The sequence below is a fragment of the Thamnophis elegans genome, chromosome 4 (assembly GCF_009769535.1).
Source record: "Thamnophis elegans isolate rThaEle1 chromosome 4, rThaEle1.pri, whole genome shotgun sequence".
NCBI lineage: Eukaryota > Metazoa > Chordata > Lepidosauria > Squamata > Colubridae > Thamnophis > Thamnophis elegans.
Genome location: NC_045544.1, coordinates 5,414,417 through 5,431,084, shown reverse-complemented (window position 1 = coordinate 5,431,084; position 16,668 = coordinate 5,414,417). Strand labels below are relative to the sequence as shown.

The following is a 16,668-nucleotide window of genomic DNA, read 5'->3' as shown; positions in this document are numbered from 1 at the left end:
TGCACCATGAAATTTCTCCACACTCTCTTTCTGGGCACTTTGTTTTATATATGACAACCCCAGCAAGATTATTGGACACACAAAGATGGAAAGATTTGGCAATATCTACAACAACAGAGAAATGGTTGATGAAGATGATAGATTTTCCTGAGGGGGCCAAATTGATCTATTTGATTAGAGAAAAGACAATATCTACATTTATCACTGTCTGGACTTTATGGAAAAAGACCTTAAGGACTTTTTGCACAAAACAGAAAAAAAATGTACTTATGCTCTAAGGTTTTGATGATTACATAGGCTAGATTATAGAAAAAAAGAGGGCCACAAATCTACAATTGTATTTAGAACTGCTGTTAAAGAAGATCAGAAGCCACTTCTTCGTATCTCCCCCACCCTATTTTTCTATTTCTCTGCTAGCTATTTTCTTCTTTTCTTTGTGTAGTTTTTCTTTTCTTTTTCTTTTTTCCATCTGGATCTTAGTTTGCATTAATTTTTTTTTAAACTTTCAGTAAAATTATATGTATTTATATCTATCTATATCTATATCTATATCTATATCTATATCTATATCTATATCTATATCTATATCTATATCTATATCTATATCTATATCTATATCTATATCTATATCTATATCTATATCTATATCTATATCTATATCTATATCTATATCTATCTATCTATCTATCTATCATCTATCTATCTATCTATCTATCTATCTATCTATCTATCTATCTATCTATCTATCTATCTATCATCTATCTATCTATCATCTATCATCTATCTATCTATCTCTTTCTATATATCTATATCTATATATCTATGTCTATGTCTATCTCTCTCTGTCTATCTATCTATCTATCTATCTATCTATCTATCTATCTATCTATCTATCTATCTATCTATCTATCTATCTCTTTCTATATATCTATCTCTATATATCTATATCTATATATCTATATATGTCTATCTCTCTCTGTCTGTCTGTCTGTCTGTCTATCTATCTATCTATCATCTATCTATCTATTTATCTATCTGCACACACGTGTACACACACACACACATACATATTTTGTGTTAGCTTTAACAAAAGCTGTTTAAAGCTGTTTAAATTGCCTATACTAATAGGCACCCCATGCTTTTTTTACAAAATCATTTTGGATTTTTTATTGTTCTTTTATAGTGTAATGTAGTATTCTGATGCTTACTTTCCTTCTAGGAATATTTAAGGCCACCATAAATTACTCTTTTCACTTCCTTAGTTTTTAAAAATGTTTTCTTAATTTCATTTCTTCTCCCAGTGAGGCTCTTCAGTAGCAAATTTGGTCTAGGTTGGCCATATATTAAGGGATGGAAAACAATCTCATTTTATTTCTATTTCAATGCTGCATGTATAATATACCGTTAACCGTGTGACGTTTGCATTCAATTTGTTTACAAACTAAGGCCACATTGTTTGCTGGTGAAGCATGATCTTAATTGTATCCCCCCTTAGATCAGCCTTTTCTTAGATCATAAAATTATAGCTGGATACTTTTCCATCTTTTCTTTCTTAAAGGTATTTTTTTAATTTTTACCACTTCTTTGCAAAATGTTTTCTTTGGCGTTGATTTTTTTTTTTTTTTTTTTAGTTGAAACAGCCAGAAGAAGTAAAGGGCTTGCCAGTAGCAATGTGCCATGTAAAACAGAATCCCACACCTATAATTGAAATTGCCAAGAATGATAAACTGGTGCTGCTGGAATGCTTATGGCTTAAGTATCCTGTTGCATTTTGTACATGGATTGCAGAAACATTAACGTTAAAATAAGACCTTACTCTCAAGAAAAATGATCAGGAGCAAAATGTGTTGTAGAAAATCTGTTCAAAACTACTAAGGTTCATGGTGCTTGAATTGTACTTTATATTTCCCCTTTAACCATATTTCCAGGGGCCTCATAATATTCAAAAGCACAAATGTTTTTGCATTAGTTTTGTATTTCAGCAAATAGTAAATTAGTAATTATTTTTAATTAGTAATTAGAAATAGTAATAATTGTGATGTGAATCCCTGCCGTTGTTAAGTAGCAATAGCAATAGCAGTTAGACTTATATACCACTTCATAGGGCTTTCAGCCCTCTCTAAGCGGTTTACAGAGTCAGCGTATTGCCCCCAACAACAATCCGGGTCCTCATTTTACCCACCTCGGAAGGATGGAAGGCTGAGTCAACCTTGAGCCGGTGAGATTTGAACCGCCGAACTGCAGATAACAGTCCGCTGAAGTGGCCTGCAATACTGCACCCTAACAACTGCGCCACCTCGGCTCTAGATTGCATGACCCTCCCCGGGACACTGCGACCGTCATAAGTATGAGTCAGTTGCCGAGCATCTTAATTTTGATCACGTGACCATGGGGAAGCCGCAACGGTCATAAATGTGAAAAACAGTCATAAATCACCTCTTTTCAGTGCCATTGTAGCTTTGAACAACTGTTGTAAGTTGACGACTCTCTGTATTATAGATTCCTATTGGACCGGAATAGTATACGGTTTCTTGCCTGGGGTTGGACTAGAAGACCTCTGAGGTCCCTTCCAGCCCTATAAATCTACGTTCTAAATAAAGTACATCTCATTTTAAAGATTTTCCTTATCCTAGGTGGTATGAGGGACATTCTTTATTTAATTAAGGGTTTAAGGCTTTGTTATGATTGCAGAAATAGCTTGTCTTTCCTCTGCAACCTCAAGATGGTAAACATATGAGTCTCACTTCCTTTCGCCATCACAACAAAAATATGGTCATTTATTTGGGCTGAGAGTAACTCCAGGGTCAACAACCAGCTTCCTGTTGAGCAAGGACTCAAACTGCCCACCCCAAATCTCAATTCAATATCTTACCCACAGCACAGTTACTTGTGGCCTAATAAAAGAGATACTCCTGCACCTAGTCCCCTGTAACATCCGTGCAATATATAGAGAAAGAGAACAAATGTTAGCAAAGCCCTAAGACTTACGTACTGCTTTACACCGAGTTTAGAGAGTCAGCCTATTGCCCCCAACAATCGGGGTCCTCATTTTACTCACCTGGAAGGTTGGAAGTTTGAGTCAACCTTGAGGCACTCAGGATTGAACTTCTGGAGTGAGCAGTGAGTTAGTCCTAACCACTGCGCCACCACGGCTCAAATGTTAATTATACCGGCTGTATTATCTGTAAGAGCCGAGGTGGCGCAGTGGTTAAATGCAGCACTGCAGGCTACTTCAGCTGACTGCAGTTCTGCATTTTGGCTGTTCAAATCTCACCGGCTCAGGGTTGACTCAGCCTTCCATCGTTCCAAGGTGGGTAAAATGAGGACCCAGATTGTTGTTGGGGGCAATATGCTGACTCTATAAACCACTTAGAGATGGCTGAAAGCCCTATGAAGCGGTATATAAGTCTAACTGCTATTGCTATTGCTATTATCTGGCATACAGTCTCCGTTTTATCTTGCTTACCTGGTGTTTGTAAGTGGGTTGTGTTATTTGTGTTTATTAATGCCATGAGGTAGGCACTATACGGTACTATAATATAACCTTGTGAAATGATTTTCTTTTAATTTTAAGATGGCAGATCACACAGAAGTAATGAAAGGAATAAAACAATATCCTGGAGTCCGTTATCCGGTCCTTACTCCTAATCTTCATGGTTTCTATTCTGCTGTAAGTATGTAATAATTGTAAATGTATATGTAGAACGAAAATAGCATGGCACAGACTGGGGAGATGCAAGTTTGAATCCACCTTCATCCACAGACGCCTATTGGGAGACTTTGGTTACTTTCTTTCAGCCCCAAGATGAAGTCAGGATAATGGTTAACAAATAAACTAGTGCATTTTTGCCATGGTAAATGTAAAAAAAATCACACTCCCCTCTGATTTCTATCTTTTTGATAGAAATTAGGGGGGAGGATCCTTCCAAAGCATTCAAAACAGTGATGGGATTCAAATAATTTAACAGCCAGTTCTCTGCCCTAATGGGAGAACTGGTTGGTAACTTTCTAAGCAGTTTGGAGAACCGATTGTTGGAAGAAATCTCCTTTTGGTTTTTTCCACTTTACAGGGCTAATCCTGTAAGGAAGGCAGGAAGGAAACATTCTGTTGTTGTTTCTAGCCTCATCTTTATTGCCCTGCTTACAGAAACTGCCTCTCCAGTTAACCCTTATTACCATTGTCACAGCTAAGGCGAAGCGCCCATCGACCTGAGTGACGTTGAGTTGGCCACGCCCACCCAGTCACATGACCACCGAGCCACGCCTACCCAGCCAGTCATTAGGGCAGAGAACCGGTTGTTAAATTATTTGAATCCCACCACTGGTGCCACCATTATTTTCTTCAGTATGGGGGTAAATGGGTGCTGGTGATCAGGACCCACATTTTACCTCTTAAGCCTGGTGCCTCCCTCTTTCTATACACACATCAAGCTTGGTGACACACATACACTCCACCCCCCGCCCCAAGTGACAGAAATTGCACTCCTCCTCTCTTTTCCAAGTTTGTGAATGAGTTTCAATTCACTCTTTATCTCCACTTAACCTTTCGGAATAAAAACCGATAGACTGGAACAAAGATTAAGAAATAATAGCGTAACATAATGCCTCATCCTTTCTATTTTAGTCCTGAATCCTTGCTCCAGTAAGTGGGGTCTGATATTGGAGAAGGTTTTACTTAGCAGCAGTAATGACTATCTAGATCTTAAGATACTTAACTGGAACTAATTTTCTCTTGGAATGACTTCGTGTAAATTTGATTAGTTATAGCTAGGCACTACTTTTTGGTTATTCTTGCTACAGTAGTCAGGAACTACTGTAGTAGGAACTACTGTAGTAGGAACTACTATTAAAAGAATGCATATGCTACCATTGTATAGTTCCTATTTACTTAAGAAAAATGATGTTTTTTCCCCTTCCTGTTTGTCTGTTTTTGTAGATGGCTGCTGGAGCAACTGAAGTCTCAGTATTTGGTGCAGCATCTGAGACTTTCAGTAAAATAAATATCAATTGTACTATAGAAGAAAGCCTGGACAGATTTGAGGCTGTGGTTAAATCTGCAAGAAACATGGGCATTCCGGTGCGAGGGTAATAAGTATTAATTGTATTGATGTGATTGTTTCTTTGCTATATTTACACACTGACTAAAATAATTGAGATATATTTATAATTTGCAGCACAATTTTTGGTTGTTTTCTCAGAAGTGAACCCTAGTCTATTCTGTTGGACATTCAACATAAGACTTATTTGAAGATTGAGTCTTAGTTATTCCGTTTCTGTGATAAAGCTGTAGGTGTTTAACTTCAGACTGATTAAATACCTAGAGTTTCGCTTGAAAGAGTTGCAGCAAAACCAGTGGTGGGTTTCAAAAATTGTTCGAACCTACTCTGTGGGTGTGGCCTCCTTTGTGGGAGTGGCTTGCCACCCATGTGACCAGATGGGAATGGCTTGCCGCCCACGTGACCGGATATGAAGATGCCGACGACACTTGTCAGAACCACCTTAAATTACCTCACACACAGCACTGGCATGCATAAGAATATGATGTAAACTTGTTTTTTAAAAGGCATTTTTGGTTTGCGTTAAAACAACTTCAACACACGCAATGTTCTGATTGCACCACAAACGCATTAGTCATCCTTACCTTTCACAGAGGCACTGAGTTTTATAAATAGGAGCATGATAGTGTAGAATAATCATATCCAAAGACCAGTGGTGGGTTTCAAAAATTTTTGGAATCTCTTCTGTAGGTGTGGCCTGCTTTCCGGGTCCACTGGTGGAACCTCTTCTAACCGGTTCGGTAGATTTGACGAACCAGTTCTACCGAATAGGTGTGAAGTGGTAGGAACCCACCTCTGAGCAATACTCACATCCTTGTAAATCCCAATTTACATATCAATCCATGCATGGGTTGGATAGATTCTCTTGTGCAGTTTTTCAATGTATTCCAACGTTTTCTTAAGATCCATTTCAGGAACTCTCCGAATGTCAGGATATTTCCAAAGATTTTTTTTCCCTTCCCTGCAGTCTTTTATTAAATTTGTAGCAATTAAGGTGATTGGTAGTGAACTGTGGAGGAACTCTCAGGATGGATTGAATTAAATAAGGAGGACAGTTCAACTTGATTCCTATTTGAAATCCTTTCCTTGACAATGAATGGAACAATGAGCATTCACTTTATTTTCTTGAATAGCCAACAATGCATCTCTGTTCTATGTCTATGGAGATTCTCAGTCATCCAGGTCCTGCTTGACCCAAAGATGCTTTTTCCAAAAGGCAACTGGACTTTCTTTGTTCTTCCTTGAAGCTGTTTCGCTCCTCACCCAAGAAACTTCTTCAGTTCTGAGAACTAAAGAAGCTTCATGGATGAGAAGTGAAACGTCTTCAAGGAAAAAAGAAGAAAGCCCAGTTACCTTTTGGATAAAATACCTTTGGGATTTTTCTGTTCTACATAGCATCTTCTCTGTCTAGACATCACGGCGGGGGCAGACTTGAACAGTTTTAACAATTTTAATCATCATTTGCAGGAAAAAACTGATGCTATTTGTCTTGATTTGGATTCCAGTGTTACAGCAGGACAGAGAGTTACTGCTAGTCCTGTTCACGTGGAGTTTTAGCACATAATATATGTGGAGATGAGGACCACCACTGCCTTGCCCAATACCTTGTACTTACTAAATGATTAGTTTGGCTTGGATGGGACAGACTCCATGGTTATGGGAGTGATTAATGCATTCATCAGGGTGAATTATGTTGCTGCTAGTAGTCATAAGGTCCTTATTGGAAAGATCCTTGTAACTGCAAGGCAGTCTCAAACATTCTTGGGTAGGAGTCAGTGGTGGGTTTCAAAAATTGTTGGAACCTACTCTGTGGGTGTGGCCTACTTTGTGGAAGTGGCTTACCACCCATGTGACTGGATGGGAGTGGCTTGCTGCCCATGTGACCGGATGGGAGTGGCTTGCTGCCCATGTGACCGGATATGAAATTATGAATTAGTACTTAGGTCGGTCCAAGTAGCTATTCAGAAGTTAGTGGTTAGAAGCAATCGTAAAGCAAGATGTGGAATTAAAACCAGAAATATTTTGTTGGCTATTTGAAAGGGATGATAATATATATTTAATTTTACACATGTTAGCAGCTGCTGGAATTGTGTTTGCACAACAGTGGAACAACAGAGATATGTAAATGAATAAATATTACAATGTGCAGGAATAAATAAACTGACAATTAAAATCAAGAAGGCTTTGAATACTTTTTCACGTGGGATTGGTTTTCCCAATTGCCAACTAACGGAAACAGAAATTAGAAATCCAAAAGTATGAAAGAAAACACCAAGTATGTAAGGAAATGTCCCTAAAATGTATAAGGAAATATTGCTAGATCATTATTAATGCGTAGATAACTGCGGGACACTAGTGGTGGTTTCAAAAATTTTTGGAACCTCTTCTGTAGGTGTGGCCTGCTTTCCGAGTCCACTGGTGGAACCTCTTCTAACTGGTTCGGTAGATTTGAAGAACCGGTTCTACCGAACTGGTGCGAACTCGTAGGAACCCACCTCTGGTAGAGTTCAAAAAGAGTAAAAGATACGGTTCCAGTAGATTTGGATGCCACTGTCTTCTGTTTAAATTTCTCCTGGGCTTTTGGTTGGGATATAATCCTGAGATTATTTTGACATGTTGATGGGAGATCTAGGTTGGAATATAGAAACTAGATATGGTGTGAGGACCTGATGGTCTTTCTAGGCTACTTAATGGCTTTTGATACCATCAAATGTCAGCATTCCAAGTATGTTTAAATTTCTCCTGGGCTTTTGGTTGGGATATAATCCTGAGACTATTTTGACATGTTGATGGGAGACCTAGGTTGGAATATAGAAACTAGATATGGTGTGAGGACCCAATGGTCTTTCTAGGCTACTTAATGGCTTTTGACACCATCCAATGTCAGCATTCCAAGTATCATGTGGAATTAAATCGGAATCAAAGGCAATGCGATCCTTAAAGTTCCAATTTAATAAAGCAGACATCTTAGCACATCTGTGTTAATCCCAACACTGGAAATGACATCAGAATCCCACCAGGTTAAAAGTTCATGATCTTGTCCCCACACCCACAATCCATCACATGGTCCAATCTTCTTCTTCCATGCTGGAATCCACACCCAGCTGCTTCCAGTCAGGTGCACTGGTGCGGAGACAAAGGATGACCTTGGCTTCTAGTAAAGAATGAAAACAATACATTCCACAATCTCACTCCTATCTATTCCCCCCTCCCATCAACTATGCTAAAGAAACAGCATAATGAAATAAGAGAAAGTGTGGCAGGCCAAAATTCTAAAAGGAATATAAATGCAGGCCTGACATCAACTTTGGTATACCTTTTAGGCATTCTGGCAAGTTTGAACCTTTCAGAAATCATGTTAAGAGTTTCAAGCTTTATATCCTGTTTTTCCTGGCAAATTTATATTGCAAGGATAGATCAACATCAATGGGTAAATGTAATGGGGGGGAAAAATCTCATTGAAAGCTTTAGAGAGATTTCGTAAGTTCCATTGCTACAGCTGCACCGGCTTTGGTCCAAGGTCATCCAGCATTGATATATGTTCATGTTTATCAACTGACATATGGAAGGCTCGAACTGTTTATTGAAAGATGTCATATGCTTATTAAAAAGATAAGTAAATATCTTTATTAATTACTCATACATCCAATCTCCCTATTTATATATATTGTCTAGCGTATGAAATTAATTAGCTGAAGTTTCTAAATGAGGAAAAGAAGTGGTTCTTGTGAACAACCTGTAATTATTAAGGCCTTGAATTGCTCCTGCAAGATATGGTGAAGCGAAGCCCTGGATGGAGAGGCTTTGTGAAAATATTTTGTTCAGTAACAAAATCCCATCTGGATTTGCAAAGTTACCACTATGTCGTGAAGGCTCAACATGAAAGCTTCGAAGACTATCTCATGGAACTGTCCTCCATCCATGGGTGAGATCAACTTACCTTTGCTACAGGATTGGTAGCAATGTGAGCATGCAGGCGCCATTTCCGTGCATGCGCAAAGCATCAAAAATGGATGCGATGACATCTGGGTGGGTGGGCGGAGCCTGCTACTGATTGCGCCGGCAAAGGAAAGTGAACAGCGAGGGGTCCGTGTGACTCTGCTGTGCCATGGGATTTAGATTTGCTAGAAAGCAGGACATCCTGTTTTCTAGCTAATATAAATCGCATATCACAGCTGATCGACAGAAATCCAGTTCGGGTGAACCGGTAGCATTTTTTTTTTTTTACTAATGGTTCAGGTGAACTGATCCAAACTGGTAGCATTTCACCCAGAGGTGGGTTCCTACCAGTTCGCACCAATTCGGTAGAACCGGTTTGTCAAATCTACCAAACCGGTTAGAAGAGGTTCCACCAGTGGACCCGGAAAGCAGGCCACACCTACAGAAGAGGTTCCAAAAATTTTTGAAACCCACCACTGGTCCTTGGATACGATTATTCTACACTATCATGCTCCTATTTATAAAACTCAGTGCCTCTGTGAAAGGCAAGGATGACTACTGCGTTTGTGGTGCAATCAGAACATTGCGTGTGTTGAAGTTGTTTTAACGCAAACCAAAGATGCCTTTTAAAAAACAAGTTTACATCATATTCTTATGCATGCCAGTGCTGTGTGTGAAGTAATTTAAGGTGGTTCTGACAAGTGTCGTTGGCATCTTCATATCCAGTCACATGGGTGGCAAGCCACTCCCATCCGGTCACATGGGAGGCAAGCCACTCCCACAAAGGAGGCCACACCCACAGAGTAGGTTCGAACAATTTTTGAAACCCACCACTGATTTCACCCCTTTCTCCATGCATAAACATGTCTAGAGACAACCTTGGAGGAGAAAATATAGAGGACATATTTTCTCCCCTCTCAAAACCTGTGGCACTATCACCAAGGCAACAGTGCATACAATTATTAATCAAAGTTTAAATATAGTTGATGTTTTACTACAATTCTCAGTTCCAGCAGAACTGATTAGACGTAGACATTACTGGTCATCATGATTTTCCCAACGGCTGCAAATAGATAGTTCTCTTACTTAGTAAATTTTGAATTGTGTCATAAAGGAAGTTGCCTATCATGGATGACAGAGTGAATAAAATTCCTGAATAATAGGAGTGTCAATACTCAAAGAAGCTGGCGTAGTGAATGGATTTTACCAATATTTATGTTACAGAGATAAAGGAAGACATGTTATCAGGCAAATTCATGAACGCTACATCCAATCCAGCAGCTCTTTTCTTAGCACTTTAGAACATATCCTTTTTTTTTTGTAATTCTTTTTATTTTCAAAACAAAAATACAAATCCTCCTTTACATACTGTAGAAAGTGTATCAGCTGGTTACAAAGGGCTTTTGTGCATCTCTTCCACCGTCATCAAATATAATTCATATTAATTCAAATATCTTAACTCAAATATTTATTATATTACCATCATCATGCCTCCACTTTTATTTGACTATGTTGTTTAAACGTCCTTCATCCTAAAATATACCAAGATTTAATACATAACCACATGCTGGCATTTCATTTACTTATTTATAAAATCCTCCATTAACATTCAGTCCTCATATCCTGTTTTAGCTAAACATCCATAATATTAATACCAAAATTTTCTAATCCTCCATGTATATAATTTATTATCATTATCCTTTCTTTATTTAACTATATCCTATATCCTAACATTAACTGTGTCTAATTTTGTTTTTTTATTATTATTGTTATTAATAATCTTTATATATAGTTCAAAAATATTTCTAACCTTCCCTTCTCATATCCAATTATTACTTATCATAACAGCTCAACATTGTATAAATTACTATCATTATCAATTTTTATTTAGCTATACCTATTACCACTGGATTTAACTAAGTTTAGCTAATTTTGAATTACACTCCTCCATCTATCAACCTGTATCTCTCCAACAGCAAAACAATCTTATATCTACTGCCATTTGTGGATCCAATTCTCCAAACATATTTTTAAACAAGTCTGTACCTTCTTGTTTGTATATATCCTGTAAGGCCGCAATTCAAAGAAATGTGCTAGAAATCCAGCCCTCAAAATATTTTTAATATTCAAAAGTCTTCCTGGTGATCTGCACAGAAAGTTATTGTCTCTTAAAAGAATTCAAAGCTAGCTCGGCGCCTTCCCTATATAAAAGTGCATATAATCACAGGCACTCTTCTGATAGGAAATGTGAATGCAATCCATGAAGGAAATACTTAAGCAAATATATTGTAACTAAACTAGGGGCAGTACAACAGGTGAATAACATGTCACATTTAGACAACTTTAATTGCCTGCTAGCCAAGACGCTGACTGGGTGGTCTTGCTGAACCGTGCTGCCTCTACGTATGATCTCTCAAAGTACGGTGAGATGAAAATGGGGGAAGGATTGTGAAGCACAATGTTTATTATTTTGGATCTTGCTTTACAAGACTATTAAAATAGCCCCATAGATCCTTGAATATGAACAGTGTTTGATCAGGCCCAGGTCCCTATTCGGCAATTTTTCCAAACAGATACCAACGGGAAATGCCCAATCAGATTGTGAACAGAATGGAATCTCCCTGTTCTTTTCATTGAAAGTATTTGTTAAAATGTGATTTATCTCCACGAAAAAAACATTAGTAGCTTGATATGTCATAAATTAGTTTGAAGATACCCAAGGTAGCAGCCAAAACACTACATCGTTTAGTAGCAGTGTAGCAAAAATTTAACAGAGTGGCATAACTCTTCCTCTCAAGTCTTCAACCTCTCTGTTCAGGAGGTGATCCCAGGTTCTAGTTCACTGATGGGGAACCTTTTCGACACCCGAGTGCCGAAAAGGGAGCGCATGTGTGCCCGTTTTTAGCATGTGTGCTCATCTGGTATGCAACCTGGGGGCATCCGCGTGCCAGAAAATGCACTTCTGTTTTCCAGCAGGCGCATGCTAGACTTCCGGTTACTGGCATGTATGCACGCACAATGATCAGCTGACCTGCGCGCATGCTCACGCCGGAAAATGGAAGGCCAGTTCTTCCAGTTTCCGGCGCTGCCGCATGGACAAAAGTCAGGAGATCGTCACGTGCGCCATGTGTGCTAGAAATCCAGAAGAGGAACGGGTGATGTGGTGCATGCCAGGTGACGTGGCTTCACTTGCCACTTCGGGCACGTGTGCCATAGGTTCGCTCTAATTTTATGAGATACTATAATACTTTGGGAGACTGTTCTGACCCCCCTCGTCCCACACCAACACACTCCGAGCCAAAGATACGTTTCGGCATTTAATTAATAGACAGACAAGTCCTTGGCAGCAAACCGGCACAGACAAGCTTGGGCAGCAATCCAGCATAAATAAGCCGTGGCAGCAATCCAGCCTGCCAGGCTCACAATAATGTTCTCCAACATTAGTTCCTGCATTGACTTCTGCAAGAGGGGCGTGTGCACAAGCAGTCCTTTTATAGTCTGGAGAGGAGCCTAATGACCACCAGCTGAGTGCAATTACCTCCTGTAACTGCGCAACTGTTCCTGACACCTGTTAGCTCTTCAATGGCGTGCATCCAGGAAGAACTCACTGCTGTCCTCAGGCTCACACTCCCTTGTCTCCTCCCCACTGGTCCAAGGCTCAGGTGCCTCCTGGTGGCCAACCAGCCTCTCTGCGCCCTGCTTGGAGTCGGAACCCTGTCCAGGGCCCTCCACATCCTCCAGAGCCGACTCATAGGGCCCCTCGCTGTCGGAGTCTGGTGGCAACTCCAACGGCTCCTGCTGGGCCACAACAGGATTTTTTATAGTGAGGTTTTCCATCTCTTCATGTTGAGTTCATCACAGATCTGGAACTCTCCTTTAACATCAATCTGCAACCTGAAACGATCTTTTAACTTAAAAAAAGCAAATAAAATCCCAAGTAAGTAAATTGTGATTCCACAAATGTGTCTCTATTTATAAGTAAAACAGCAGTCCATTTGTGGATGGCACAAGTGATTGAGTTTACTTCCGTGTAAGCAAAATTAAATGTTTTGCTTCATTTGCAAAGTTCAGTATGACAGGAAAAACATCCAATGTAATGAAAATATAAAGTGTCATATCTGCTTAAAGGAAATGGAAATTATTTGTATTCTTTCACCAGCAGTGGCATTTTTTTATGTTAAGTAATGTGTTGCTATAAGTGGCCATAATAGTTCCACCACAAAACCGCGGTGGAATAAAGCGCGCTCGACGAAAGCGCGTACGTGACGTCATCACAGCGCGACAAAAACATTGTGTTGTGAGCGCTAAATTTAAAATTAAAGCGAAAACCTTACCCTAACCCCCCCAAACCTAACCCTAAACCTAACCCTAAACCTAACCCTTAACCTAACCCTAAACCTAACCCTAAACCTAACCCTTAACCTAACCCTAAACCTAACCCTAACCCTGAACCTAACCCTAAACCTAACCCTAACGCTTAACATAACCCTAAACCTAACCCTAACCCTTAACCTAACCCTAACCCTAAACCTAACCCTTACCTTTATGTGAATCGGCTTGCTTTAATTTTATTGTAATTTTAATTTAATTTATTTTTAATTTTTTTCGTCGCGCTGCTGATGACGTCACGTACGCGCTTTCGTCGGGCGCGCTTTATTCTACCGCGGTCTTGACGGGTCACGGGCCATAATAGTGTCTATATTTGTTGGAGTTTGAAATCAGAAAATAGATCTACAATTATTTTTGTATATTTTTTAAAAAATATTGGGAGTGGGATTGAGGAAAGGCAGCAATAGTTTTATTTAAGTTTCGATGTAATGCTCCTATTATTATGGAAATTTGTTGAATAAATTACAAAAACCTACTCAAAATACAGTGTGCATTGCATCCTCTAGTACAGTACTTTGCGGTGAACGGTTTTGGAAGACAGTTGAAACTATCCAAAATCCTATTCTTTTTTTTAAAGCTTTTCTTTAATTAGAAGACATTTTAAGATTATTATGACAACCTCCCTTTATTTCCTAGTGTTCTGGCAGCAATTATTTGGTGGTTTTATAACATAACATTCCCTAAGGAAATATCAACTGCCATGGTAAGAATGTACTTTTAGGATGCATATCTTTGTCTTCAGACGTGAACTCCCAATGAAAATAAATGCTTCTACAATGAACAGTGTAAATTATATTCAAATATACAGTATAATAATAAACAGGAAGCAGCAGCATCTGTGTCTCAGACTGGATTCTCGGGGATCTCCCTGAATTTGGCTGTGCTAGCCAAATATCTCTGTCTGCCTGCCTGCCTGTCTGTCTCTCTCGTTCTCTAACTTTCTGTCTGTCTGTCTGTCTGTCTGTCTGTCTGTCTGCCTCCCTCCCTCCCTCCCTCTCTCTCTCTCTCTCTCTCTCTCTCTCTCTCTCTATCTATCTATCTATCTATCTATCTATCTCTATCTATCTCTCTATCTCTCTCTCTATCTATTCATACGAGAGCCGGACTTCTGTATGGGATTGTTTCTGTGTGGATTTATTTTCATTTAATGGGAGCTGATAAATTACCCTGGTATATTTTGTAAATGTTCCTTCTAAAGACCAACGTCCATAAGAACTCATGGTTTCAATTCCCAGGAGTTTTCCAGGTGGAGTTGCTAGTATTCCACCCATGGTTTTCTGTTCTTTTTTTTAAAAAAAAAGCAGAGATTTTTTTTAATCACTCTTCCCACTGAGGCACCCAAAATAACCTTTCAAAATACAGAAGAGAGCTATATATTTGCCCACAAAAGCTTAAAATGGACTTATATACATTTGGGTTGGGACTGTAAGCTACCTGACGGACAAGACTGTGAATGGAGAATGGGCAAGTAGAGTTGGAGACTACACTGTGTATGTAGCTGCAACAAGTGTGGAAGAAAGACATGCCTTTGATGAGTATAGCTCAGTGTTTCTCAACCTTGTCAACTTGAAGATGTCTGGACTTCAACTCCCAGAATTCCCCAGCCAGCATCGAAGAAGTCCAGACATCTTCAAGTTCACAAGGTTGAGAAACACTGGTATAGCTAGTATTTTAATGGCAGCAGGAAAGATTGAGGTGGCTTTTAAAATTTTAACTATAGGCCTGAAAGCGGAGAAATGGGCAGTGAGCTTCTGGCTAGGGAGACAGAAAATATAGCTGCTGGTTAGCTGATGTCAGCTCCTAGAAGCGGGTTGAAATATATATTTTATTTGCTACAATAAGGATGGACAGAAGGTCACCTAGGACCTTCAGATGGATTATAAATGTTTTATTAATCATCCTCCCTCCCAAGGGAAAGGTTAGAAAGGACAATTTTTTGCATGAAAGACCGTTCTGGGATTCAGAATAAATTCAGAGTTCCTTAGTTCTGTAGCAATGAATTTTGCACCAGAATAGATTATTGTCAGGATTCCGTTTAAGGATTGGGCAGATTATGGCAGGCCTGGAGTCATCAGCTGCATGTATTTCCCATTTATATAATATGTAAGTATTCTGAATTGGGTGGACGATCCTGAGTGAGGTCTACTGCGTGAGCCTTTTCATCCTTTGAAGGGAAAGTGCTTTGCATTGGCAGATCCCTTCTTGAATCGGGCAGAGAATCATCATTCCCAACATGACAATATTTTTTTTTATAAATTTTTATTTCTCATATATACATTCACAATTATATGATCTCATAACTGTTATTAATAATATGTATTTGTAACAATTTTTCTCCCCTACAATTGACAATATAATTGAAATTGCTTTCTTACCATCCCATAGACCCATCTTATTTTACAACAATCCTACTTCTTCTTCCTTCCTTCCCTCCTTCCTTCCCTCCTTTCTTCTCTCCTTCTCTCCTTCCTTCCCTCCTTCCTTCCCTCCCTCCTTCCCCCTTCCCTCCCTCCATTCTTCTCTCCTTCCCTCCTTCCTTCCCTCCTTCCTTCCCTCCTTCCTTCCCTCCTTCCTTCCCTCCTTCCTTCCCTCCTTTCTTCTCTCCTTCTCTCCTTCCTTCCCTCCTTCCTTCCCTCCCTGCTTCCCTCCCTCCTTCCTTCCCTCCTTCACTTCCTCCTCCCTTTCCTTCCTTTCTTCTCTCCTTCTCTCCTTCCATCCCTCCTTCCTTCCCCCCTTTCTTCTCTCCTTCCTTCCTTCCTTCCTTCCTTCCTTCCTTCCTTCCTTCCTTCCTTCCTCCTCTCCTTTCCCTTCTCTTTTATTGTATTACTTTTATTGTATCTATTTTGTCAAGCATGTACAAGGTAACAGATATAAGTATAAACATGATTATGAATACAGGAAATGGATGTGAATAAGTGGGGACAATAGGACAGGGACAGTAGGCCCATTGATGTGTTTATGCACGCCCCTTACAGGCCTCTTAGGAATGGGATGAAGTCGATAGTATTTTATTTTGTGATCTCAGTACAAATAATATGCTGGTTTGCACTAGACAGTAGAAATCAGATTGTAAATATAAATCCATTTACAGTAGTTAAAAATAAATGTGATAAGAACATTGGATTTATTTTTCTCCAGTAGTTTGCATTTAGGCATATGGCATATTACTTGTGACTAGGTGGCTGATTCGGTTTTGTCAGTATTTAGTCTGACTTTGCAGACTAAATTTGTCCACCCTTACATCTTCTTCCTAACTGTATGTACCGGATTTAAAACACGGTGG

General features: G+C 39.3%; 1 protein-coding gene across 1 annotated transcript in view; it reads left to right on the top strand.

The window, feature by feature from the left end:
- The window catches only part of HMGCLL1 (3-hydroxymethyl-3-methylglutaryl-CoA lyase like 1), a 65,066-nt gene that overhangs the window by 17,749 nt on the left and 30,649 nt on the right, over positions 1-16,668 (top strand). The window contains exons 5-6 of the mRNA XM_032215158.1: positions 3,575-3,670; positions 4,937-5,085. Of these exons, the coding sequence (XP_032071049.1) occupies positions 3,575-3,670; positions 4,937-5,085 (245 nt within the window). The remainder of the gene's footprint in view (positions 1-3,574; positions 3,671-4,936; positions 5,086-16,668) is intronic.